The sequence below is a fragment of the Solenopsis invicta genome, chromosome 6, assembly GCF_016802725.1.
Source record: "Solenopsis invicta isolate M01_SB chromosome 6, UNIL_Sinv_3.0, whole genome shotgun sequence".
NCBI classification, from domain to species: Eukaryota; Metazoa; Arthropoda; class Insecta; order Hymenoptera; family Formicidae; genus Solenopsis; species Solenopsis invicta.
In genome coordinates, this window is record NC_052669.1 from 19,336,727 (window position 1) to 19,361,116 (window position 24,390).

A 24,390-nucleotide genomic window follows, 5' to 3' on the forward strand; every position below is an offset into this window, starting at 1 on the left:
CTCACACGTTTCATAATCAATTTTTATGTAAAATATATTCACAGCTTTCTTTGCTTTGTAAGTTTTTTCAAAAACAGTTTTTATTTTTGCAACTATGTACGTAATTTTAATTTTCATAGAATGCAAAATTATGATGTATTTTATGTATTAACATTTTTCAGTACGGAATTCTTTACGTGAGAACATAGTCTACAATCAAGAGGAATGATGGCAGGAAACAAAGCATCTTTCACGTTTCTTTCATATATCCTTTTTATTCTTGTACAATGAAAATTTTGATGAAAACTTACGAAACTAATGAAATTGTCGAAGAGCTTCGTGTAACTTAAAAAAAGAAAATCATATGAACGGCCAAAGGTTACGCTGATAGCGACAAAATATCACGCAGATGGAACACGGAATTCACATTTCAACCCCAGTATCCCAAGCCCCAACCACCATAGCCTCGTCCACCCCAACCACCCCAACCATTTCGTCCGCCCCAGTATCCTCTCCAACCGTTCCAGCCTCCCCATCCTCCCCAACCGCCGTATCCTCTGCCGCCGTATCCACCTCCCCAACCACCGTAGTATCTATATGGTCGCCCGTATCTGAAAATTATTTATGAATTTTTTTGATTAGACAGCTTGAACATCAAAGGAATTTTTTAATGCAAATCGACGATGTGTAATTTAACGTGCGACAGGTTTTATAGAATATATATAGAGCATTCGAAAATCGCCGTCCTTTTAATGATGGACGACTTGACGAATCTTAGAATCAATTTTTATTTTTGGTGATGATTTTTTTAAAGGGAAGGTTCAATACTGAATATCGGACTTTAATAAAATAGTAAAAAAATTGCGCAGTTGAGAAGAAACAAATTGGTCTTCTACTAATATCAAGTAACCTTTGCGTTTGCTATGAATTAGAACTATTTATTATATTTATTATTAATAATAAATATAAATATACAAAAGAAAAGGTTAAATATGAAAGGTATCACTTGTGTTGTGCAATTAGTAGTCAAGTTAATATAAAATTGAAGATCTTTTTCGGTTTCGAATATAAATTGTACACAATTTTTTATGTCTAGTAATTTAAAATTGCAAAAAATTAGGCCTTTTATCATCGAGACAATTGTTCAAACTTTTCTTTCGACAATGTAATATTATTTTAGAGAAGCTAACTGTGTACGCTCCATGTTTTTCTATGACAGTAAGTTACGATATTTCGAGATGTCACTCGCGAGAAATGGATGAGACGCAGGCCCGCTAAATTACTGCAAATCAATTGTCGCAGCTCACCTTAGTGTTAATTGCCCATCGAAATGAGTCATTTATGACACGCGACTAGTTAGAATATTCGCGCGACGGAATTACGAGGGGCGTATAAACGTTGTGATTCATGCGCGGTCGGAAGAGACGTGGTTGTGAATGCAAATGAAAAAACACTGCACCACAAAAATGCAATAATTTTTCCAGATGTCTTACACGACTTTCATCTTTACGAACGAACAAGCGTAAGCGAGCAAGACGCATACAAAGTGTATCGTGAAATACATATATATAATCGCGGTTGAGTAAGCCCCGATTACGATGGGATACGTGATCGCCGTTTAATACTTGTCGTTAGCAGTCCCGACGACGCGTCCCAACTTTAAATAGTGGAGATATCAAAAGTACAGAAAAAGTCCCGATCGGAAGATTATACCGCGCAAATTCTGACTCGCCCTCGCGAGTGGAGGAAATCGGGGCTCGTTAGCACAAGACACAAGTTAGTATTGTATTTTGTTTATAATATAATTACCATTTCTAAAGTTTTATTTAAATTAAATAAGCATTAGATTTAAAAAAGAGAAAAATTTGCTTCAGGAGAAGGCAAGTTATAGATTTCTGAGTGTTTTAAAATTTCGTATTCATATTCTTCAGTTTGAAAGAATAAATTACATATTATTAAAGTTTTAACTTCCTTTTACTTTCATTTTACTTTCCTTTAGGAAAGTTTCTGTTATTACATGACATCTTACTGTGAATAACGACAGTAATTTGTTATAATACAATGATTGAAATCAAATGTATGTTGACTTAAATTTAAGGCAAGCTCAGTTCACGCGCAAGTGAGAAGCGTGCGAACATTCAATTACAATTTAGTAAGACGGTTTATTTAATACTTTTTTTAGTGAAGCAACGTTTGTTTCTCTATAATAGCATTTTAGTATTCGATTATCACAAAATAATTTCCAAAGTTTACACTATTTTCACCAAGTAATACATATATATATTTTTTTTGCCATCTGTTTTTTATTTCTATTACGTTTTCATTAATTTAATAGAAAATTTGTCATATAGGCACGATATGTGTCAATTTATCCTGCTGTCAAGGCAAGTTGGCTATTATGCGGCATGTTCGTATTTTATTTGTTACAATGAAATTATATCATACATAGAATCTCGTTCCTGGCATGAAAATATTCAGGGAAGGGTTCTTTCTATCACATTAGTACAGTTCAATTATAATAATTAGTTATTGTTTAAAATATCGAATGCCGAAAACTGTGCCAACGATCTCCGATCTTTTCTGTACTTCCCCGCGGGATAGAACTATCTTCATCACACGACAGTTTAATTTTACTTGATAATTTTAACGAAGGTACTCATCACGCGAATCTAAAATTGCCAGCTCCTCGTGAGTGACGTGCAGATTAAGTGACTGCAGCGAATGGCATTGAACGAGGTACATTGAAAAACACGAATCTATTTTTCTTTTTTTTTTACTTTGCGATAATATGCAATGAGTTTTATTATTGACGTTTTGGGAGTATTTTGGAAACCATTCATGTCTCGTACAGAAAGAACGGTTTTGCTGAAATACCTACAAATTTAGCTAGATATAAATCTGATATAAATTTGAAAATAATGTTGTTGAGCCATCAAAATAATTACGAAGACTGTTCAAATATAATGAGCAATTCTACAAAAAATATTAACACACTAGAGCAATCAGTTTGAACGTTTTACACAATTTAATTATTTTGATGGTCCAAAACGAAATTATTTCCAAATTTAGCTAAATCTTTAAATACTTTAGCAAAACCCTTCTTTCCGTGTAATATTCATTATTTACTTTATGGTCCCAAATTATCTAAACAATAATGATTTTGGATTCACGGATTTCCTGCGGTTCGCAATTAGAGGGATAGAAATTAACGACTTATAACTCACCCCCAATACGTAGCGTCCGCTTCTAGATCATTGGCATTCGCATCCGGTTGCGGTTCGATCTCGCTCTGCACCGGGGCTTCCCCGTTTTCCACAGCGGCGACAAACGTGAGGAAGGCAAACGCCCCAAAGAAGAACACCTAGAATCAAATTATATGAATAATAAATCATTGTACGGTTCATTGTTATCGTCTTCTCTTGAAAAAATTGCGAAAAACCGAATTGTTTTATGCGATTTTGATCTTAACTCGTGTTGGGACAACTCGGGGGTGTTGTATAGCTCGAAAAGCTCTGTATCATTTTATGCAATATTGTCGCGATTTTTTTGGCAATGTACTTGAAAAATCTTCGATCGCTCGAAGCTTCCGCTGGTTGCAATTCGCAATAATAAACATTGTCCATGACGATACAATGTCGGAATAAGCTTAAGAGATATTAGAAGATAAGAACATCTTTTTCTAAAAAAAGATTTATAATCAAACAATTTTTATTGATATATTTTGATGATAAAATCTCTATTATTATAATTATTTAACTTGAACTTTCTATATCTTCTGTATTAACTTGTACAATTTACATTTGGTTACTGTGATATCTATAGTTCCCGAATACTCAATTGTCAAAGATAACTCGTATCGAGCGTGATCGGTCTCGGACGCGAATTACGCTAATTTAGTTTATCAAGCTAGTTAATCGGGTTTGAGACTGACGTTTCGTGCAGTCGAGAAAGAACGTACAACACACGCGAAGCGGATGTAGCCGAAGCGGATGTAGCGCGAGAAGAGATAAAGAACCGGAATGAAGAAAGGAAAAGTGTATCGACGTCGAAGATATGAGAGGGAGTGATGCGGGCCACTTACGAAATGCAATGGACGCAACATATCGGAGACTGATTCCATTTCGAGTGCAGCGGGCCTTATATACGCCGGGACCGACGGCGCGGCGCGTTTTCGCGACGCAGGGTACGCACGCACCAACACCAACACGTGCACAGGGCGATTCTGCACGTCTGTCGTCGGCTACCTGCGGTTTCACGCGAGTGAGCGAGCGAGCAGGCGAACGAACAAGGAGGAGACGCGATCCGGACGAGGTGATACCAGTTGCTGCACAAAGAGCCGCAAATAGGAATGCCAATGCCGAGTATTTTCGTGGGATCCCAGGGGATCCCGCGATGATGATGATGATGCCGCGCAGACGCCGCCGCGAGGACGTGATCCTCGTAAAATCCGAAATGACCGTAATCCAACCTCGCGACTTCATCGCGCCGATAATTTTCACAGATATTCTCTTTGAATCAACCTGTCTTGCTATGAACCTGACTCCATTTTTCCACGAGGAAATTGAAGTGAAGTACCTTCTTTATCTCACGGGAGAGGAAGAAGAAGAAGAAAAAGAAGAAACTTCCACACACACCTTTACGTCGCAAAAACAACTGAGAATGTTGACAATTAGATGCCAGAAATAAATTAACAGAGTTTTGTCGGCTTCTTAGCATGAAGAATGAAAGCAAGACCCGTTTGAAGAATAAATATCTTCAGCATTGAGATGCATGGCCGGTATTAAAGTGGCTGACTTTTTTTTCGGTGATTCTTTAAACACGTTCGATAGATACATCATTTGTTTTTTCATTCCCAGAAACGAATATTGAATGCGACAGTCTCTAAAAAAAACCATTTTATTTTGACGACCACTGAAGTTTGTTCACTATGTTTCATTCCTTTTGGTCTCTCGCAAATTTGGATGAGCGCGCGCACTTTACTTTTCAATGCTAACTTATCGCAACTTTCGGTTTGCAATTAGATCACTCATAAAACAAATAATTAGTAATTAGTCATTTGTATGGGGATTTGCGCGAGAAGAACGAATCCATTCACACACAATTAGCATGCGTCTAATTGTGTCTAATGATACTTCTCGGTATTGCTTCATTGACGAAGAAGAGATCCTGGGAAGACGCGTTTTGGTTGCCGGACTAGAATCGCATTTTGTTTGAGGGCCATTTACGTTAAAGGGGGATGATAAGAACCAACATCTTGAAGAGATCATAATTTTTGTAATCCTATACATGCAAAAAATATCGAGGGAGTAAAAGAATGGCCGATCTCTTATAGTTTAGATTAGAAACTCTGAGACCTGTGTTTAATTATTGCTATCATCCAACCGGTGTCAGATAATATAAATGACATATCGATTCATAGAAGCATCTGTACATATAATATATGTAGATATGTACAATATGTATAACAAATACATCTAATTATGGAAAAGTTGTTACAATTGTCTTTATTAATATTGGCAATTAGAATGCGCTAAAATTGAAGTCAATGTTAAGGAAAAATGAGTGAAGGATAATACTTCTTTAATGTAGTAATAAAAGTTAAGTTTCAAGATCATTTTCGGCACAATAATATTAATTTGATAATGCCCCTGACCTAAAAGTTGCGCAATACTTTTATGCTTTATTAATTAAAACAAAGGTTGGACTTTTGATGACCCTGTTGTTCGTTTTTCTACAGTTTTTAAAAAAAGATTTATAAAAAATCGGCCGTTAAATAAAGAATGGCATTGTGAAGTTAATATATTATGAATTTTTTTCTTACAAAGCTATAAATATTCTTGTTACATTTACATTTTTATAAAGCGGTGATATAACCGGTCTGGTATCTTTATGTTCAAACTGTGCGGCCTTTTGAGCCGAAAATTCGGTCGAGGTAGAATTTACCACCGCCGTTTAGTCACGTTTAAAGTAAAATATGCAGAATTGTTAAAAGAATGTGGAATTATATAACTGAATTAAAACTCATGCATACATGTCGCGTAAAGAGAACTGTACGTAACGTGAACGACATTTCGGGAATTCTGATTTGATGCTCGCATTGTAATTTTTCAAATTATCTCACTGTGTATTTTACACTTGAGAACAATAAGATTTTTAAGAGAGTAAGACAATAAAAGAACATAAGACTTTGCGACAGTAAATTAAATAAATTATTTGCGCTAAATATTAAAAAATCTGAATATTGCATTAAATATGTAGATATATGTAGATATTCACATATACATAATTATACAAGGTAAGTTAAATAATGATACCATAAATTTGTGTTTTTCTTAATTCTTTTGTCATTAACTCTTTTATTAATAGCAAAAAATTTATTTCAACGTATAACAATTTTTACACTAAAACACAGAAAAGAGAGACAAAAAAACATTTCAAAATTTTAATTATTTATTATTTATTATTATTAAAAGGAAATTTGTAGAGCTACGAAACTTTCTGTTCCACATTATAACCTTGAAGTTTTAAGGATTCTGTATATCGATACAAAAAACTCTTATCAATAGTTTTTGCTTTGTTCTTCTTGTATGTTAATAATAAGATTAACTCAAGGAGGAGGGAAAAGGGGATTTAATGGAACCTTGATCAACCGGTCCCATAAGGAAAAAGTTTTCTATTTTGCAAACTACGAAGATATACATATATTGATTCCCGTGGATGCTGTGCCGTTAAAAGATACTGCTGTCGCCCGCATTTCCGCTCGTCAACTTAATTAGCGAACGTGTGCTGCACCTTTCCATCATTGAAGCAATGTAAATTAGAAGGTATCTTAAGACAGGAGTGCATTGCTGACCAATATCTTATTAACCCATCAGCCCATTAAGTCAAGGTGATTCCCCGTACCAACCGTTTATCTCTGCAATTAACGTCCAAGATTCAGAGCTGTATTCTTCTTTGCAAAAATCTTCATATTTCTTGTAAAGTGAGTTGTCAGATATTTTGAAATAAAATTGGATTACTAAAACTTTGAAGTAACATGAATTTCTGAATTTCTTCTTTATATAAACGTTTGTATTTTATAAGAAGAATCTAGTTGCCCAATTTAGAATTTAGTTAATAAATTATAAAGATTTTAGATTTATATAATAAATTTATAGATATCTCTCAAGTAATGACGATTATTACATTAAGATTATGGTATCAATTTGAGCAAAAAGGAAAACTAAAAGTAAATTATAACAAAGTTAATTAAGCAATGATCTATTATATTTATAATATTAAATATTAGATGTATTGAGTTATATTTATTATATAAGACAAAATAGTATTAGACATAAAGTATTGCTTTTTAATTATTTATTGAAGTTAATCTGTGTTTAATCTAAATATCAATTTTATAATCAAATATTGTCAAATTAATAATCATTAAATATTAACAAAGAATCGTTTTGTTATTTCTTAAATAGAAATATATAATTGTTTTTAGTGATAAAATAATTTCTAAGAATTTTTGTAATCATCACAAAAGTCAATACCAGTTTAATTTGTATAACTTTGATTTCTCTAATTCATTTATTTTCATGCGATCACCCCTATATCTAGATCCAGGGAGGTATTTGATCGCATTCCTTTTACTTGCGAGTATCATCCATCGACGGGGTATTCTCACGAGTGCATCAAACGAATGTCCGTTCGTTGGCTGTAAAGAATTTTTGAGAAACGTGCGACTGGCCTGCCTTGAGCGGGCTCGCCGTCGTCGCCACCACCGTCGCCACCGCCGTCGTCGTCGTGGATGCATGTCCCCCCGCGATCGGTCTCGACCGATTTGCGAAAAGGTGGAGGGACGATGAGAACGCAAGCGATGATCGCAGCGCAAAAAGACATACGTCTTCTCTGGTTGGCACGCGGGGAGGAATCGTTGACCGCAGCTCCTCCAACCAAGGTCAGGCATCACCTTTTTCTCGTCTCTCCCTTCCTCTTCGCGTTATGAGGGACTTGGAAAGGAGCTACAGTGACCATGGTCCAAGTCGCAACACCCAGCCTCGTCTTTGTTATCGCTCGGGCGCGAACGCGTCCCGCAGTGAAAATAAATAAGAAACTAGAGACGAGGATGTTTTCTTTTAAATGTGCTCGTAATAGATTCAGTATAGACGTATACGAGCGAGAGACGTGCTTAGTGTACATATATATATTATTAGCTACATCTAACATAGATTTGCATGTAAACAGACTTGTCAGTAGTGTAGAGGTAGGCCTTGTAAGAACAGATTCATTTTCACACACCAAGAGTACGTTGTTTTCTTTAAAACTGTTTATTGCTATTATATGAGGTAACTAACGGTTTCGTACAGTTATTGATATACATAATTATAGATAATAACGATAAAGAAGTCATCCTGGTGTAAAATTTAAATATTTTTCTTATTGCTGTAATCATCTCTTGTTAAAAGAATACTTTTTAAGCTTTGCTTTGGCACTACTTCCAAATTCTATCAAATATTAAAATAGATTTAATTAACAAGTGAGAAATATCGAAAAATATCTCAATATTTATTTAAACTACGTCCTTACTACTTATAGATTAATATTTCTAAAAAATTTCTTTCCGTATGCATTAATATCGTATAATACAGTCTTGTTAAAATTAGATTTAAAACGTATAACATTTTTTAACATTACTCCAATTATTGTAGAAGAGTATCCAGTTTGTGTATCAAATATTACGTATTCATCATAATGTCTTTAGAAGCGGTCTACTAAAACTATTCCTTAACACATACAACAAAAATTAATTGAAATTATATACTTCAACAATATAAGAAAGAAATACTGCTATTATTAGCACACATATATGTTAAAACGAAGTCCATTCTCGTTGAGTAAAGATTCACTCTAATTTGTTTTAACAGACTCAGAATACATACTAATATAGTGTACTTATATTTGATACTTATATATTTTCGATTAATCTATGCAATTTTCAATATGCTTCATAAGATCTGGTAAAGTAAGATATGCGCTCGAACACTTTGGACATACTTCCGTCAAGTGAAATTTTGTAGATAGTCCTGTAATGAAGTCCTGTAATTAAGTTGATACATGTTAGTGTCTAAATTTAAACAAAAGTACAAAAAAAAAAAAAGAAATTGTATAGAGCTGTGACAAATGTCAAGTCGTTTCTGTAGATTCTATTCATGTACAATATTCAATATATGCCATGTCGTATTTTAAAAACGACAAATAATCGTATAATAATAATTAAATGATAATTGAATAACACATGTACAATACTTGAATAATAATTTACAAATACTAACATAATGAGAAAATAAAGATAGGAACTATATAATATCCTTGTTCTAACTGTTATCAATACAATGTATGTACAGAATACATAATTTCCTTACAATTGTGCAATGTAAAACACAGGGCTAGAAATATTAATTGAAAAAATATGAACTGAAACAATCAATGACGTTGAATTTAATTTTGGATTATTCTCGCTATCTGTCTTTATCTCAATATAATAACTATATTCCTCAAAACATTTAGGAAATCATTCTTTTAAAGAAATATAAAACATAATATTAGCTGTTTTCCTTTTATTACCTATTTCCACCAATGTAGATTGATTTTAATCTCAATTTAATTTACTTTTTATCTTTTTCCAATTTTTAGAACTGAAGAAAGATAAAGAGTAAATTAAACTAAGGTCAAAGCTAATCTGCATTGATAGAAATAGACATAAGAGACACAAATCAACATAGATTAACACATTCGAGCACAATTAAATAGAACACAATATGCATAGTGTGTATGTACGAACTTTTAATACTTAATTAAAAAAAAAAAAATAAAAGTTACAAATTTCAATATAAATTAGAAATTATTATTTACGATTATTAAATTCATAATACTTAGTATTGCAATTTCTTTATGTTAAATGTGATTAGAAAACAATTCAAACTTTATATACTTATATACACTTATTCAAACAAAATATTGGGAGTTGAATATGTTTTATTATTGTTCAATCAGTTAAAAATATACTTCGACTCTTTTCCTGAGCAAAGTCAAAGGATGTCGATTAAATTTGAACCAAATTATTATAAATGAAAAGCAATACATATGTTGAACAGCAATATATATGTTGGTCAAAAGTGTCGTTTGTATTTTCTAAAAGAAAAACTTTCTGCCATAATTTTCATATATATATATATATATATATAAACTAAAATAAACTGCATTTATATAAGTAGACGTACTGAACATTAAAATTATAATTTATAAAAGAAATTTGAGATAAAATTTATAAAGAATTAAAACTTAATATATAATATATGCTGGATGTATCCTAATATTATTCAATCAATCATAAACACACTTCTAAATTATATTTTTGAAAGAACGGAGAGAACAAGGAAAAGAAAACGAAAGAAATAAATCTAGATTAAGCAGCAGATTTTGCAATGCCAACTATGTACGAAAGCGTTGTATACAATTAGAGAGCTATAGAGAAGAGGAAGATAGAACTTATTTATATCTATTTCATATCTGCATGTATATATACCAATGTGGAAAAAATTTGAATATTTGAATAAATATGTAATTACTTATTATTTCATTGGGAACAAACGAAAGATATAATTTCGATAACTCGATCGTTTCTCTCGCACAGTGGCATTGCCACTTCTTGTACGGCCATTGTATTTGTCACCGTTCTAGTAATAAAACAATAATTTTTATTTTTAAAAAAACCGTCGATAAAATAATGAACTTAAAATTACTTACTGAATGTCGGGATGATGCTTCTGTGTTGGCACTGGAGTTATCTTGTAGTTGTTTGTTAAATCTTATTTGTTTTTCTAATTCTGTACTTAAATTATTTTTTTCTTCTATTAACGCTTCTTTCAGTTTCTTTTCCTGCATAAAGTCTTCTTCATAGAGTGTTAATTGCGATCTTAACAGATTTATTTCTTCCGCCTACAAAATACAGCAGCATGAAGATAATTAAATTTAAGACGTAATGTATCGATTCCACATATGTATTTCAAACTAAGACGTTATGAAAATTACATTAGTTCAAATTAAGAAAAAATTTACTCACGCTTTGTGCAAGCTGTTCCTTTATTTTTTGAAATTCTACGTTTTTTCCTTTAATCACATGTCGCAAATTATTTGTCTCGCCCAGCAGCTGTTCGTATCGAACTTGTAATGCTTTTTTCTCATTGTGCAAATCTCTCTCGCAATTTTCATATAATTTGCTCTGATGGTCAAGTGACATCTTCTCTTCATTCAAACTAATTTTTTCTTGCGCCACAAGTTTTTTTTCGTCGTGCAACGATATACGTTCCATGTTCAAGCTGTTTTTCTGACTTTCAAGGAATTCTTTTTCTTTCTGTACATTATCTTTCTCTTGATTGAGAATTCTCTTTTCTTCTTCCAATGATTGCTTGTCTCCTTTAACTTGTTCTAATTGTTCAGATGTTTGTAAATTCAATTTTGTATTTTCATCAACGATTATTTCCATTTCATATAAAATAGAATTATAGTCTGAGAATATCTTTTGAAATCGATCTTGTGACTTAATAAGAATTTGTCTATCAGTAATAATTTTTACTTGCTCATCAGCTAATTGCTTGCAATACTGGCATAATTTTTCTTTATACTGCATTTTAAAGTTATCATCGTCAAGTTTAAGTATATCCGTAATTTCTTTTAAACCTTTTTCTATGGCAGCAAAGCGTTCTACTTGTGCTACAAAACATTCGGTTAATTCTTGCAATGTGTCGTTATATTGCTTCATATTTTGTATTAATTTTTGACGGTTTAAATTAGATGATGTTTTATCCGATAAATCCTGTGATTTAATGGGATTAAAAACCTGAAAAATTTAAAAACTAAATCAATTTTATTCCTTTAAGTAATTTAAAATATTTAGCAAATAATTTTTTAAGGAAACATACACATTGTAGCTTCTGTTCAAGTAAAGCAATAGATTCTTGCAAGGAAGCAATTTGCTGATCCTTTGCAGAACATGCTTCCGAACATCTCAGACTATTTATAGTCTTTACACAGTCTTCATAACTGTGGATGTCATTGCAATTTATTGTTAATGATTTCATTGCTGATTCTAATTCTTTTACTATGTTTTGCTCGAGTTCTGCTTTAGTGGTTGAAGCGTCAATGGTAGACTCAGAAATAGCACTAATCGCCTAAAAAAAAATTAAATAAACAATTTTGTACAATGCACATATACAATATAATATACATTTATGTACCTCAAATCCTTCAGTGTGATGCAAAAGCCAAAGTTTAGTTTTCAACTCTGCATTTTCCTTCTTGAGATGATTTATCAATTCTTTAGTCTCTGCAAATTTTTGTTTGTGATTCTGATGAACCTTGGTCACTTCTTCTTGCCATGTTGCCAGAGTATTGAATTGCTGTTTCATAGATTCATTGTTACTCTTCAAGGTTTCCTTTAACTTGACATTTTCCTGCAACACTTCGGCCAATCTATTTTGCATCTCAGTCATATTCAGCGATGACACTATCGACTTGTAATCCTGCAAGGAGAATATTTTCATTTTTTATTTTAGTCATTTTAGATAAGATAAAACTGTAAGATAAAATAAAATTGCAATATACGTACAATTGACATGCATTTTTGTTGAATGTCGATATAGGAAGCCAACAAGGAAGTTTGAGCTTCTACTGAATCTTTACCAAGTACTATAAAAGACAGGCTTTCGTCTTCAACGGCATTAGTTAATGAGTTTACATTTAGAGCTGTAGTAACAGGCTCATCCAATCTAAATGAAAGCTCTTTATCATTCACACTCATTTTCTGCACTTTAGAATTTTCAGGCTTCACATCTGGTTCCATATTTCGATTATTTGATCAAGACTGCCACTCACTCTCACATAAAAATTGAACATCAACAATAAAACAACTGCAAAATTAATTGTTATTTTTCTATAATGGTAATAATATTACTGATTACAAAGCATGAACAAAGCGAATATTGTTGTAGGCTAAACTTGTACGTTTTTATCGACAAATGACTCCTAATATTTCGATTCCTCGAATTTATAATATTTATACTGATTTGATAATAGGAAAGTATTTAATTTATACTTACACAGTTGTATATGAAATACCTATCACAGTTTAATTACGTTAATTTGTCTCTCTAAAGTTGCATCAGATTGATGCAACATTGAGGTTAGGTAACAAAATGCTACTACGGGTACTACGTAGCACATTTATTTTATGACACTGCCGATGAAATCAGCAGCTCGAAATATCGATGTGGTTTGAGTCTAAGCTAAAATAATATAATAAAAATATAAAATATAAGCGTGCATAGCTATATCTATAAATATTTTCAATGGATAACATGTAAAGTTTTTGGTTCTGTTCCGCAGCTCGATAGAGCCTCGAAATAATTTCCAGCTAGGAATAATCGATTAAATCGATTACTTTTGATTACTCGGCGATATATATGTTGATTTCATGTAAAGGCTCAATTTATTCAGATTTTAATTTACTTATACTTTTTATTTCAAAAGTAATTATCATCTGAAATACGTTTTGAATATAAAATAATAATAACTTGCATGGTAATACGAAAAGTGCATGCATGCGAAGTTAAAAGGAGCGGGATACACTGGTATACAGAGTCGATCTTGGCGCGTGAAGTTGACCGTGCGGAAGATGAAGCCGCTATATTCACGCTATTTCATAGAACGTGGCGGACGCGGGATGGACCGGCTGCAGAGCGAATGCGTCAATGCGGTTCGTTTGACAGGTGAGCGAGACTTATATCAATCTTGCATTAATATTTACTGCAAATTCAATCATCGCGTAATGTAGATTCGATGCTCGCGTGCAATGCGGCAGCGGCGCGAGCGCGGCGTCGCCGCGTCGATCTTGTTGCATACAGTTGACCATGCACGCAAAAACGAAGCTCGTCATTTTGATCCGTATTGTCGTCTGATTGCAGAACACGGTGAACGCGATGCTGATCGGCCCGGGAGCGAATGGCGTCGCAAACTTATTAAACAGGCAAGCGATGTCTATACTAATCCCCCAATAATGTTTTCTGCCAAGCTAATCATCGCATAATAAAGATTCGGTACTTGTATATCGATGATCCGTGAAAACACGCATTCTCGAATAATTAATGCCGAAAAATTGTATAGCGCGAATAATTGATAAAACGATGAGCATCGGACATTGCAAGTAACGCGCGCGAATATCTGCTTATAATTTTAATACGTTTATTCGAGCAAACGTGAAATAATTATCATAAAAACAACGTATATTATTTGTTGCCCGATAATGCATGAACGAAAAATTAGAAGCGGGACATGGAATCGTCGCGACGTCACCGCGGTGCGAGATGGCGTCGCGTCGCGTCGGTCTTACCGCGTGAAGTTGTTCGCGCGGAGACGAAGCCGCTCCTACGTCATCTTGAGCGATATGTTCACGTTTCACTTGCAGAACGGCCCGGGGCGGACACGGGACGGACTGGCTGCAAAGCGGATGCGTCAATGCGGCTCATTTAACAGGTGAGCGAGACTTATATCAACTTCTCAGTAATATTTACTGCGAAGTCAATCATCGCGTAATGTAGACTCGATGCTCGCGTGCAGCGCGGCCGCGGTGTGAGCGCGGCGTCGATCTTGACGCATAAAGTTGACCGCGCGCGCGAGAACGAAGCCGGCTCGCCATTTTGGTCCATATTGTCGTCTGACTGCAGAAAACGGTGGACGCGATGCAGATCGGGCCGGGAGCGAATGGCGTCGCAAACTTATTAAATAGGCAAGCGATGTCTATACTAATCCCGCAGTAATATTTTCTGCCAAGCTAATCATCGCATAATAAAGATTCGGTACTTGTATATCGATGATCTGTAAAAACACGCATTCTCGAATAATTAATGCCGAAAAATTGTATCGCGCAAATAATTGATAAAACGATGAGCATGGGACATTGCAAATAACGCGCGCGAATATCTGCTTATAATTTTAATACGTTTATTCGAGCAAACGTGAAATAATTATCATAAAGACAACGTATATTATTTGTTGCGCGATAATGCATGAACGTAAAGTTAGGAGCGTCGCGGCGTCACCGCGGTGCGAGATGGCGTCGCGTCGCGTCGGTTTTACCGCGTGAAGTTGTTCGCGCGGAGATGAAGCCGCTCCTACGTCATCTTAAGCGATGTATTCACGTTTCACTTGCAGAACGAAGTGGACACGGAACGGACCGGCTGCAGAACGGATGCGTCAACGCCGCATGTCGTTTAACAAATGAGCGAGATTGCGAGTAAAGTATGCGGAAATTTAATATGAAGCGTCACCGCGGCGCTGAGCGTCGCGATATATTACATGATCTTGGCGTGAAATTGATAGTATGAGAGACGAAGTCATTCCAGCCATTTTAATTCCATTCCTGTACAGAACATGGCGGAACATTTTGGTTCCGGAACGAATGCACGGCGTCACATCTCATTCAGTTGGTAAGAGAAACTTAATATCTAACAATCGTGTAATAAATCCAGAAACAGATTTATATACCCTGATTCGTTCAAACACGTATTTTGCAATATTCGTTCGAGCAAAGATCCAAACGTATAGCGCTCTCGCGCGCGTTGCGACGCTCGTCAGATTAATTGCGAGAAAAATGAAGCCGCTTCGCAATTTTAATTCTATTTTTTTTTTTATAGAATGCGATGGACACTTTTACAGGACGCGGAACGCAAAGTGGTTCCGAAATGAGTGGTATCGCGGTTTAATTGGTAAGTATATTTATACTAATATTGCATTTATTTTATATAACAATATCTAATAGTGGAAAATATAGATTCAGTATTGATACGCTGATTGTTTGCTTGAACGCGTTTTTTCTAATACTTGTTTAAGCTAAGATCAAAACGTAGAGTGTTGTCAATCTCGTCAAATTGTCCTCGCAGAAAAATAAGCTGTCTTAATTATATTCATGTTTCTTTTACAGAACGCAGTGGATGACAGACTGATTCGCTTTAAAGCGAGTAGCTCGTGAATTAGTTTGACAACTTGAAGAAGGAAAATCAAAAGGAGGTTTAACAATTCCAAAGGAGAAGAAGAAAACATATTGGGCATCAGTGGAGCAACTTGGTAAGCATTATTGCTTACTTGCGTAAAATTAATCTTTTTTTCGCATTCATTAGTTTTATTTATATGTTTTGAAAATAATCATTAAAGAAATTGAAATTGAAACTTTATAAAACTTTATTTTTATGAAAGTTTTGAAAATTACATAATTATTTTAATAGATATTTAATTGACAAACAAAAAATTTTGTACATATAAAAAAATATAAATCATTAATTCTTTTAAGCATTACTTTAATTTGAATCTTATGTTTGTTATTTATCTTATGTTACAGAATCATCGTAGCTACGCTGCTGACAACTCCACTGTTGCGCATCGGACGGTGAGTAATAAAAACTTTATTAACGAATCTATGACAAATTTATTAAATTAAATAATTGAATGACTTATTAAATGATGAGTAAAAACTTTATAGATTCTTAAAATGAATAAGCTTTAAAAAATTATAAAGGGTACTTAATCTTGGACTCGTTCTTCATCATTTATTAATATAAGTGTACTATTATGCTTGAAATTGCACTCGCACAGGTACATACCAACAGAGAGAGAATAGATTTCAGTATTTATTTATTAAGTAGCTATAAAAATAATATAAGCACGACTAAATTAACAAAAAACCTGAATACATTTTAATATTACCAAAATATTACCAAAAGTAACGGTGCGCAATTAAAAAAATTAGAAAATGTATTTAAAATTACACAAGAAATATTATTTTCTACACTAAGTTTTGCAGTGACCATACATTAGTTCTCTCTTAATCTAAATTGTATTGTAAATATTTGTCTGAAATATAATAAAAAATAATTAAATTTACAAATTCAAACAAAATCGATCAAAGTAAAGTTTCTTATTTTATTAGAAACAATAAAAATCAGAAAACATATTTTGAATTTTAATGATTATAGTCCTAAACATATAAAGGAAAATTAGTGAAATAGATTATTAGATTTTATTTATAGTTAGATTATTGAAAAGATTGTTAAATTAAAATTATTGCATATTACATATATTGCATATTTAAAATAAAAATTTTGTTAGGGAAAAAAATATTAAACGACTTAGGCATATACTTTTCTTAAATCCCTTCACCAAAGATTTGTTTGAAATTAAATATTTTATAAGTTGGTGTAAAAAAGTAATATGCAAATTTATAAATATTATTTAAATACTTTAAATAAACAGAAACATTGTTTTGCTTTGTAAAAACAAAGAATATGCTTACAAGAAATATTTATAATAACGTACATTTAGTGTATTTGAGAGATAATGCATTATTATACATAATTATACATAATTAAAATTTCTTCTATTGTAAAGTGCCAATTGAACCATGGAGTTTTAAAGCTTATTTATTTAATTTCTTAACAAACTGGTTTTATAAAAAATAAAACGCAATGTGATGTGAGATCGTATTCCGCGACTTGTTAAAATTACATCAATGTTATAAAAAATTTTCTTGTCAATAAAGATATTTGATTTCAATTAATACACATTTTGAATATAATAAATACAAAAATTAAAAATTATAATTTTTATAAAAAAACAAAATGAGAGAGAGAGAGAGAGGAAATATGCACATATTTTCAGTGACAAATTATAAAAATCTGAATATATTGCGCGACAACTTCACATAACTACTATAAAAATGACTTACTTTTGTTGAATCTCACATCACGCTCTTTGAACTTTTCATATGATGTACTTAAGATCAGATTTGAGTAACGACGAATCAACTAAGAATAGATAAAAAATTTATAATGTAATAATACATACATTCTACAATGTTGGAACAAATTTTATCAACTTATTGATTAATAATTATACTTAAAAATTACAAAAATAACTATATAGAATTATAAACATAATTATATAAACTTATATTTTAAATACGGATACAAATTAATGTGTGATTAATGATCAAAATTATTTTTTAAATTAATAAATAATTTTCTTTAACTAATTGATGATTATTATTATTATTATTAAATTTTACGCAATTACTTTTATTAAAAAAACACTATAAGAAAATAATGTACAAAACAATCAAAAATTAATTCTACAATTATTTGATTAATTATTAATCTCGGTTATATAAATTATAAATTAGTAGATCGTTTTAATTAATAAATAAGTTAATCGATTAATGATAAACTCTGTAGTACAGGTACTTTAAAGAACAAGAAATAAAAATAATAATTTAGGAATTTCTTTCTCAATGTTGTAAATGTAACAGACATTGCGATTTGTCAAAAAAACCATTTTCGCGGTTGACTGGGTACATGTGCAATTACGGGGTACAATCGATATCGGAGACCGATGCAATGTGAACTCTGACTTCTCGTCACGTTATCGGTTCAGTGAGACCATGTCTCATTGGACTTAGCGTCTAACCGGCCGATCAGCTGGATTAACCACGATTTGTGAGCGTGTCGCGGGTTGACAAAGCACCCCAGAAAGTGCGTCTCCTTTAAGTGACTCGCTGCCTGCGACTATGGCTTGTAAAATACAAGTGTCGTATGAATCGTGGTTAAAAGAGCTTAGTCGACGTTAAACGTGCGTTAAACGCGATACAAAAGGCAGAACCCATTCGCAACGAGCTCACTATCTAACCCGTACCCTTCGCGTCCGAATTGCTGATTCGTTATTTCGTTAATCGCGTAATTAGCAATGTCTCTTGCAGGTGCCCTAAGAAGATGTCTGCAGCGCTGCAAAATAATTTTTCAATACAGAAATTTTTTTTCACTACATGTGTAATTTCTATTTCTATTTTAAGTTTTTTGTGATAAATGCATTAGACATTGTGATTCGTTCAGAAAATAATTTTCGCGTTCGATTGAACATATCTGAAATTATGGGGTACAATTCGGTATCGGAGACCGATGCAATGTGAACTCTGCCTTCTCGTCACGTTATCGGTTCAGCGAGACCATGTCTCATTGGACTTAGCGTCTAACCGGCCGATCAGCTGGATTAACCACGATTTGTGAGCGTGTCGCGGGTTGACAAAGCACCCCAGAAAGTGCGTCTCCTTTAAGTGACTTGCTGCCTGCGACTATGGCTTGTAAAATACAAGTGTCGTATGAATCGTGGTTAAAAAAGCTTAGTCGACGTTAAACGTGCGTTAAATGCGATACAAAAGGCAGAACCCATTCGCAACGAGCTCACTATCGAACCCGTACCCTTCGCGTCCGAATTGCTGATTCGTTATTTCGTTAATCGCGTAATTAGCAATGTCTCTTGCAGGTGCCCTAAGAAGATGTCTGCAGCGCTGCAAAATAATTTTTCAATACAGAAATTTTTTTTAACTACATGTGTAATTTCTATTTCTATTTTAAGTTTTTTGTGATAAATGCATTAGACATTGTGATTCGTTCAGAAAATAATTTTCGCGTTCGATTGAACATATCTGAAATTATGGGGTACAATTCGGTATCGGAGACCGATGCAATGTGAACTCTGCCTTCTCGTCACGTTATCGGTTCAGCGAGACCATGTCTCATTGGACTTAGCGTCTAACCGGCCGATCAGCTGGATTAACCACGATTTGTGAGCGTGTCGCGGGTTGACAAAGCACCCCAGAAAGTGCGTCTCCTTTAAGTGACTTGCTGCCTGCGACTATGGCTTGTAAAATACAAGTGTCGTATGAATCGTGGTTAAAAGAGCTTAGTCGACGTTAAACGTGCGTTAAACGCGATACAAAAGGCAGAACCCATTCGCAACGAGCTCACTATCGAACCCGTACCCTTCGCGTCCGAATTGCTGATTCGTTATTTCGTTAATCGCGTAATTAGCAATGTCTCTTGCAGGTGCCCTAAGAAGATGTCTGCAGCGCTGCAAAATAATTTTTCAATACAGAAATTTTTTTTAACTACATGTGTAATTTCTATTTCTATTTTAAGTTTTTTGTGATAAATGCATTAGACATTGTGATTCGTTCAGAAAATAATTTTCTCGTTCGATTGAACATATCTGAAATTATGGGGTATAATTCGGTATCGGAGACCGATGCAATGTGAACTCTGCCTTCTCGACACGTTATCGGTTCAGCGAGACCATGTCTCATTGGACTTAGCGTCTAACCGGCCGATCAGCTGGATTAACCACGATTTGTGAGCGTGTCGCGGGTTGACAAAGCACCCCAGAAAGTGCGTCTCCTTTAAGTGACTTGCTGCCTGCGACTATGGCTTGTAAAATACAAGTGTCGTATGAATCGTGGTTAAAAAAGCTTAGTCGACGTTAAACGTGCGTTAAATGCGATACAAAAGGCAGAACCCATTCGCAACGAGCTCACTATCGAACCCGTACCCTTCGCGTCCGAATTGCTGATTCGTTATTTCGTTAATCGCGTAATTAGCAATGTCTCTTGCAGGTGCCCTAAGAAGATGTCTGCAGCGCTGCAAAATAATTTTTCAATACAGAAATTTTTTTTAACTACATGTGTAATTTCTATTTCTATTTTAAGTTTTTTGTGATAAATGCATTAGACATTGTGATTCGTTCAGAAAATAATTTTCGCGTTCGATTGAACATATCTGAAATTATGGGGTACAATTCGGTATCGGAGACCGATGCAATGTGAACTCTGCCTTCTCGTCACGTTATCGGTTCAGCGAGACCATGTCTCATTGGACTTAGCGTCTAACCGGCCGATCAGCTGGATTAACCACGATTTGTGAGCGTGTCGCGGGTTGACAAAGCACCCCAGAAAGTGCGTCTCCTTTAAGTGACTTGCTGCCTGCGACTATGGCTTGTAAAATACAAGTGTCGTATGAATCGTGGTTAAAAAAGCTTAGTCGACGTTAAACGTGCGTTAAATGCGATACAAAAGGCAGAACCCATTCGCAACGAGCTCACTATCGAACCCGTACCCTTCGCGTCCGAATTGCTGATTCGTTATTTCGTTAATCGCGTAATTAGCAATGTCTCTTGCAGGTGCCCTAAGAAGATGTCTGCAGCGCTGCAAAATAATTTTTCAATACAGAAATTTTTTTTAACTACATGTGTAATTTCTATTTCTATTTTAAGTTTTTTGTGATAAATGCATTAGACATTGTGATTCGTTCAGAAAATAATTTTCGCGTTCGATTGAACATATCTGAAATTATGGGGTACAATTCGGTATCGGAGACCGATGCAATGTGAACTCTGCCTTCTCGTCACGTTATCGGTTCAGCGAGACCATGTCTCATTGGACTTAGCGTCTAACCGGCCGATCAGCTGGATTAACCACGATTTGTGAGCGTGTCGCGGGTTGACAAAGCACCCCAGAAAGTGCGTCTCCTTTAAGTGACTTGCTGCCTGCGACTATGGCTTGTAAAATACAAGTGTCGTATGAATCGTGGTTAAAAGAGCTTAGTCGACGTTAAACGTGCGTTAAACGCGATACAAAAGGCAGAACCCATTCGCAACGAGCTCACTATCGAACCCGTACCCTTCGCGTCCGAATTGCTGATTCGTTATTTCGTTAATCGCGTAATTAGCAATGTCTCTTGCAGGTGCCCTAAGAAGATGTCTGCAGCGCTGCAAAATAATTTTTCAATACAGAAATTTTTTTTAACTACATGTGTAATTTCTATTTCTATTTTAAGTTTTTTGTGATAAATGCATTAGACATTGTGATTCGTTCAGAAAATAATTTTCGCGTTCGGTTGAACATATCTGAAATTATGGTGTACAATTCGGTATCGGAGACCGATGCAATGTGAACTCTGCCTTCTCGTCACGTTATCGGTTCAGCGAGACCATGTCTCATTGGACTTAGCGTCTAACCGGCCGATCAGCTGGATTAACCACGATTTGTGAGCGTGTCGCGGGTTGACAAAGCACCCCAGAAAGTGCGTCTCCTTTAAGTGACTTGCTGCCTGCGACTATGGCTTGTAAAATACAAGTGTCGTATGAATCGTGGTTAAAAAAGCTTAGTCGACGTTAAACGTGCGTTAAATGCGATACAAAAGGCAGAACCCATTCGCAACGAGCTCACTATCGAACCCGTACCCTTCGCGTCCGAATTGCTGATTCGTTATTTCGTTAATCGCGTAATTAGCAATGTCTCTTGCAGGTGCCCTAAGAAGATGTCTGCAGCGCTGCAAAATAATTTTTCAATACAGAAATTTTTTTTAACTACATGTGTAATTTCTATTTCTATTTTAAGTTTTTTGTGATAAATGCATTAGACATTGTGATTCGTTCAGAAAATAATTTTCGCGTTCGATTGAACATATCTGAAATTATGGGGTACAATTCGGTATCGGAGACCGATGCAATGTGAACTCTGCCTTCTCGTCACGTTATCGGTTCAGCGAGACCATGTCTCATTGGACTTAGCGTCTAACCGGCCGATCAGCTGGATTAACCACGATTTGTGAGCGTGTCGCGGGTTGACAAAGCACCCCAGAAAGTGCGTCTCCTTTAAGTGACTTGCTGCCTGCGACTATGGCTTGTAAAATACAAGTGTCGTATGAATCGTGGTTAAAAGAGCTTAGTCGACGTTAAACGTGCGTTAAACGCGATACAAAAGGCAGAACCCATTCGCAACGAGCTCACTATCGAACCCGTACCCTTCGCGTCCGAATTGCTGATTCGTTATTTCGTTAATCGCGTAATTAGCAATGTCTCTTGCAGGTGCCCTAAGAAGATGTCTGCAGCGCTGCAAAATAATTTTTCAATACAGAAATTTTTTTTAACTACATGTGTAATTTCTATTTCTATTTTAAGTTTTTTGTGATAAATGCATTAGACATTGTGATTCGTTCAGAAAATAATTTTCGCGTTCGGTTGAACATATCTGAAATTATGGTGTACAATTCGGTATCGGAGACCGATGCAATGTGAACTCTGCCTTCTCGTCACGTTATCGGTTCAGCGAGACCATGTCTCATTGGACTTAGCGTCTAACCGGCCGATCAGCTGGATTAACCACGATTTGTGAGCGTGTCGCGGGTTGACAAAGCACCCCAGAAAGTGCGTCTCCTTTAAGTGACTTGCTGCCTGCGACTATGGCTTGTAAAATACAAGTGTCGTATGAATCGTGGTTAAAAAAGCTTAGTCGACGTTAAACGTGCGTTAAATGCGATACAAAAGGCAGAACCCATTCGCAACGAGCTCACTATCGAACCAGTACCCTTCGCGTCCGAATTGCTGATTCGTTATTTCGTTAATCGCGTAATTAGCAATGTCTCTTGCAGGTGCCCTAAGAAGATGTCTGCAGCGCTGCAAAATAATTTTTCAATACAGAAATTTTTTTTAACTACATGTGTAATTTCTATTTTTGTTTTAAGTTTTTTGTGATAAATGCATTAGACATTGTGATTCGTTCAGAAAATAATTTTCGCGTTCGATTGAACATATCTGAAATTATGGGGTACAATTCGATATCGGAGACCGATGCAATGTGAACTCTGCCTTCTCGTCACGTTATCGGTTCAGTGAGACCATGTCTCATTGGACTTAGCGTCTAACCGGCCGATCAGCTGGATTAACCACGATTTGTGAGCGTGTCGCGGGTTGACAAAGCACCCCAGAAAGTGCGTCTCCTTTAAGTGACTTGCTGCCTGCGACTATGGCTTGTAAAATACAAGTGTCGTATGAATCGTGGTTAAAAGAGCTTAGTCGACGTTAAACGTGCGTTAAACGCGATACAAAAAGCAGAACCCATTCGCAACGAGCTCACTATCGAACCAGTACCCTTCGCGTCCGAATTGCTGATTCGTTATTTCGTTAATCGCGTAATTAGCAATGTCTCTTGCAGGTGCCCCAAGAAAATGTCTGCAGCGCTGCAAAATAATTTTTTCAATGCAGAAATTTTTTTTAACTACATGTGTAATTTCTATTTTTGTTTTAAGTTTTTTGTGATAAATGCATTAGACATTGTGATTCGTTCAGAAAATAATTTTCGCGTTCGATTGAACATATCTGAAATTATGGGGTACAATTCGATATCGGAGACCGATGCAATGTGAACTCTGCCTTCTCGTCACGTTATCGGTTCAGTGAGACCATGTCTCATTGGACTTAGCGTCTAACCGGCCGATCAGCTGGATTAACCACGATTTGTGAGCGTGTCGCGGGTTGACAAAGCACCCCAGAAAGTGCGTCTCCTTTAAGTGACTTGCTGCCTGCGACTATGGCTTGTAAAATACAAGTGTCGTATGAATCGTGGTTAAAAGAGCTTAGTCGACGTTAAACGTGCGTTAAACGCGATACAAAAGGTAGAACCCATTCGCAACGAGCTCACTGTCGATCCTGTAT

General features: G+C 35.0%; 4 protein-coding genes across 5 annotated transcripts in view; 2 read left to right on the plus strand and 2 right to left on the minus strand.

The window, feature by feature from the left end:
* Positions 1-232: 232 nt before the first annotated feature.
* LOC105204057 (glycine-rich RNA-binding protein 2) lies at positions 233-4,216 on the minus strand. Its single transcript, XM_011173083.3, has 3 exons — positions 4,061-4,216; positions 3,204-3,340; positions 233-590 (listed from the first exon to the last, which is right to left on the minus strand). The coding sequence occupies exons 1-3, from the start codon at positions 4,097-4,099 to the stop codon at positions 410-412; spliced, it is 357 nt and encodes a 118-aa protein (XP_011171385.1). The 5' UTR covers positions 4,100-4,216; the 3' UTR covers positions 233-409.
* A 4,052-nt stretch (positions 4,217-8,268) lies between these two features.
* Positions 8,269-13,251, minus strand: LOC105204058 (myosin-2 heavy chain). 2 transcript variants are annotated; one of them, XM_039451070.1, is made up of 8 exons: positions 13,122-13,251; positions 12,632-12,932; positions 12,261-12,545; positions 11,946-12,194; positions 11,087-11,863; positions 10,771-10,962; positions 10,593-10,700; positions 8,935-9,060 (listed from the first exon to the last, which is right to left on the minus strand). In XM_039451070.1, the coding sequence occupies exons 2-7, from the start codon at positions 12,863-12,865 to the stop codon at positions 10,596-10,598; spliced, it is 1,842 nt and encodes a 613-aa protein (XP_039307004.1). In that variant the 5' UTR covers positions 12,866-12,932; positions 13,122-13,251; the 3' UTR covers positions 8,935-9,060; positions 10,593-10,595. The 2 variants fall into 2 exon arrangements, with proteins under 2 accessions (XP_011171387.2, XP_039307004.1); XM_011173085.3 differs by lacking the exon at positions 10,593-10,700 and having other exon boundaries at positions 8,269-9,060; positions 13,122-13,250.
* A 105-nt stretch (positions 13,252-13,356) lies between these two features.
* Positions 13,357-14,219, plus strand: LOC105204059. The gene is made up of 2 exons (XM_039451074.1): positions 13,357-13,790; positions 13,986-14,219. Exons 1-2 carry the CDS (start codon positions 13,619-13,621, stop codon positions 14,105-14,107), a joined length of 294 nt encoding a protein of 97 aa, XP_039307008.1. The 5' UTR covers positions 13,357-13,618; the 3' UTR covers positions 14,108-14,219.
* Positions 14,220-14,432: 213 nt separating this feature from the next.
* The window catches only part of LOC105204063 (cadherin-87A), an 80,388-nt gene continuing 70,430 nt past the window's right edge, over positions 14,433-24,390 (plus strand). Inside the window, exons 1-5 of the mRNA XM_026134802.2 lie at positions 14,433-14,553; positions 15,232-15,506; positions 15,714-15,785; positions 16,001-16,143; positions 16,415-16,462. The gene's annotated coding sequence lies outside the window, so the exon portion shown is untranslated. The remainder of the gene's footprint in view (positions 14,554-15,231; positions 15,507-15,713; positions 15,786-16,000; positions 16,144-16,414; positions 16,463-24,390) is intronic.

What these genes read in the sequence shown, in the direction of transcription:
- LOC105204059 (XM_039451074.1), top strand. Translation starts at nt 13,619, where the DNA reads ATGCATGCGAAGTTAAAAGGAGCGGGATACACTGGTATACAGAGTCGA. An exon ending in CAATGCGGTTCGTTTGACAG is followed by an intron (nt 13,791 to 13,985) that starts GTGAGCGAGACT and finishes GTCTGATTGCAG; the next exon opens with AACACGGTGAACGCGATGCT.
- LOC105204058 (XM_011173085.3), bottom strand. Translation starts at nt 12,865, where the DNA reads ATGGAACCAGATGTGAAGCCTGAAAATTCTAAAGTGCAGAAAATGAGT. An exon ending in ATCACACTGAAGGATTTGAG is followed by an intron (nt 12,195 to 12,260) that starts GTACATAAATGT and finishes ATTTTTTTTTAG; the next exon opens with GCGATTAGTGCTATTTCTGA. An exon ending in AAGCATCATCCCGACATTCA is followed by an intron (nt 9,061 to 10,770) that starts GTAAGTAATTTT and finishes ACTTAATTACAG; the next exon opens with GACTTCATTACAGGACTATC.
- LOC105204057 (XM_011173083.3), bottom strand. Translation starts at nt 4,099, where the DNA reads ATGGAATCAGTCTCCGATATGTTGCGTCCATTGCATTTC. An exon ending in TGTTGCGTCCATTGCATTTC is followed by an intron (nt 3,341 to 4,060) that starts GTAAGTGGCCCG and finishes ATTTGATTCTAG; the next exon opens with GTGTTCTTCTTTGGGGCGTT. An exon ending in GCGGACGCTACGTATTGGGG is followed by an intron (nt 591 to 3,203) that starts GTGAGTTATAAG and finishes AATAATTTTCAG; the next exon opens with ATACGGGCGACCATATAGAT.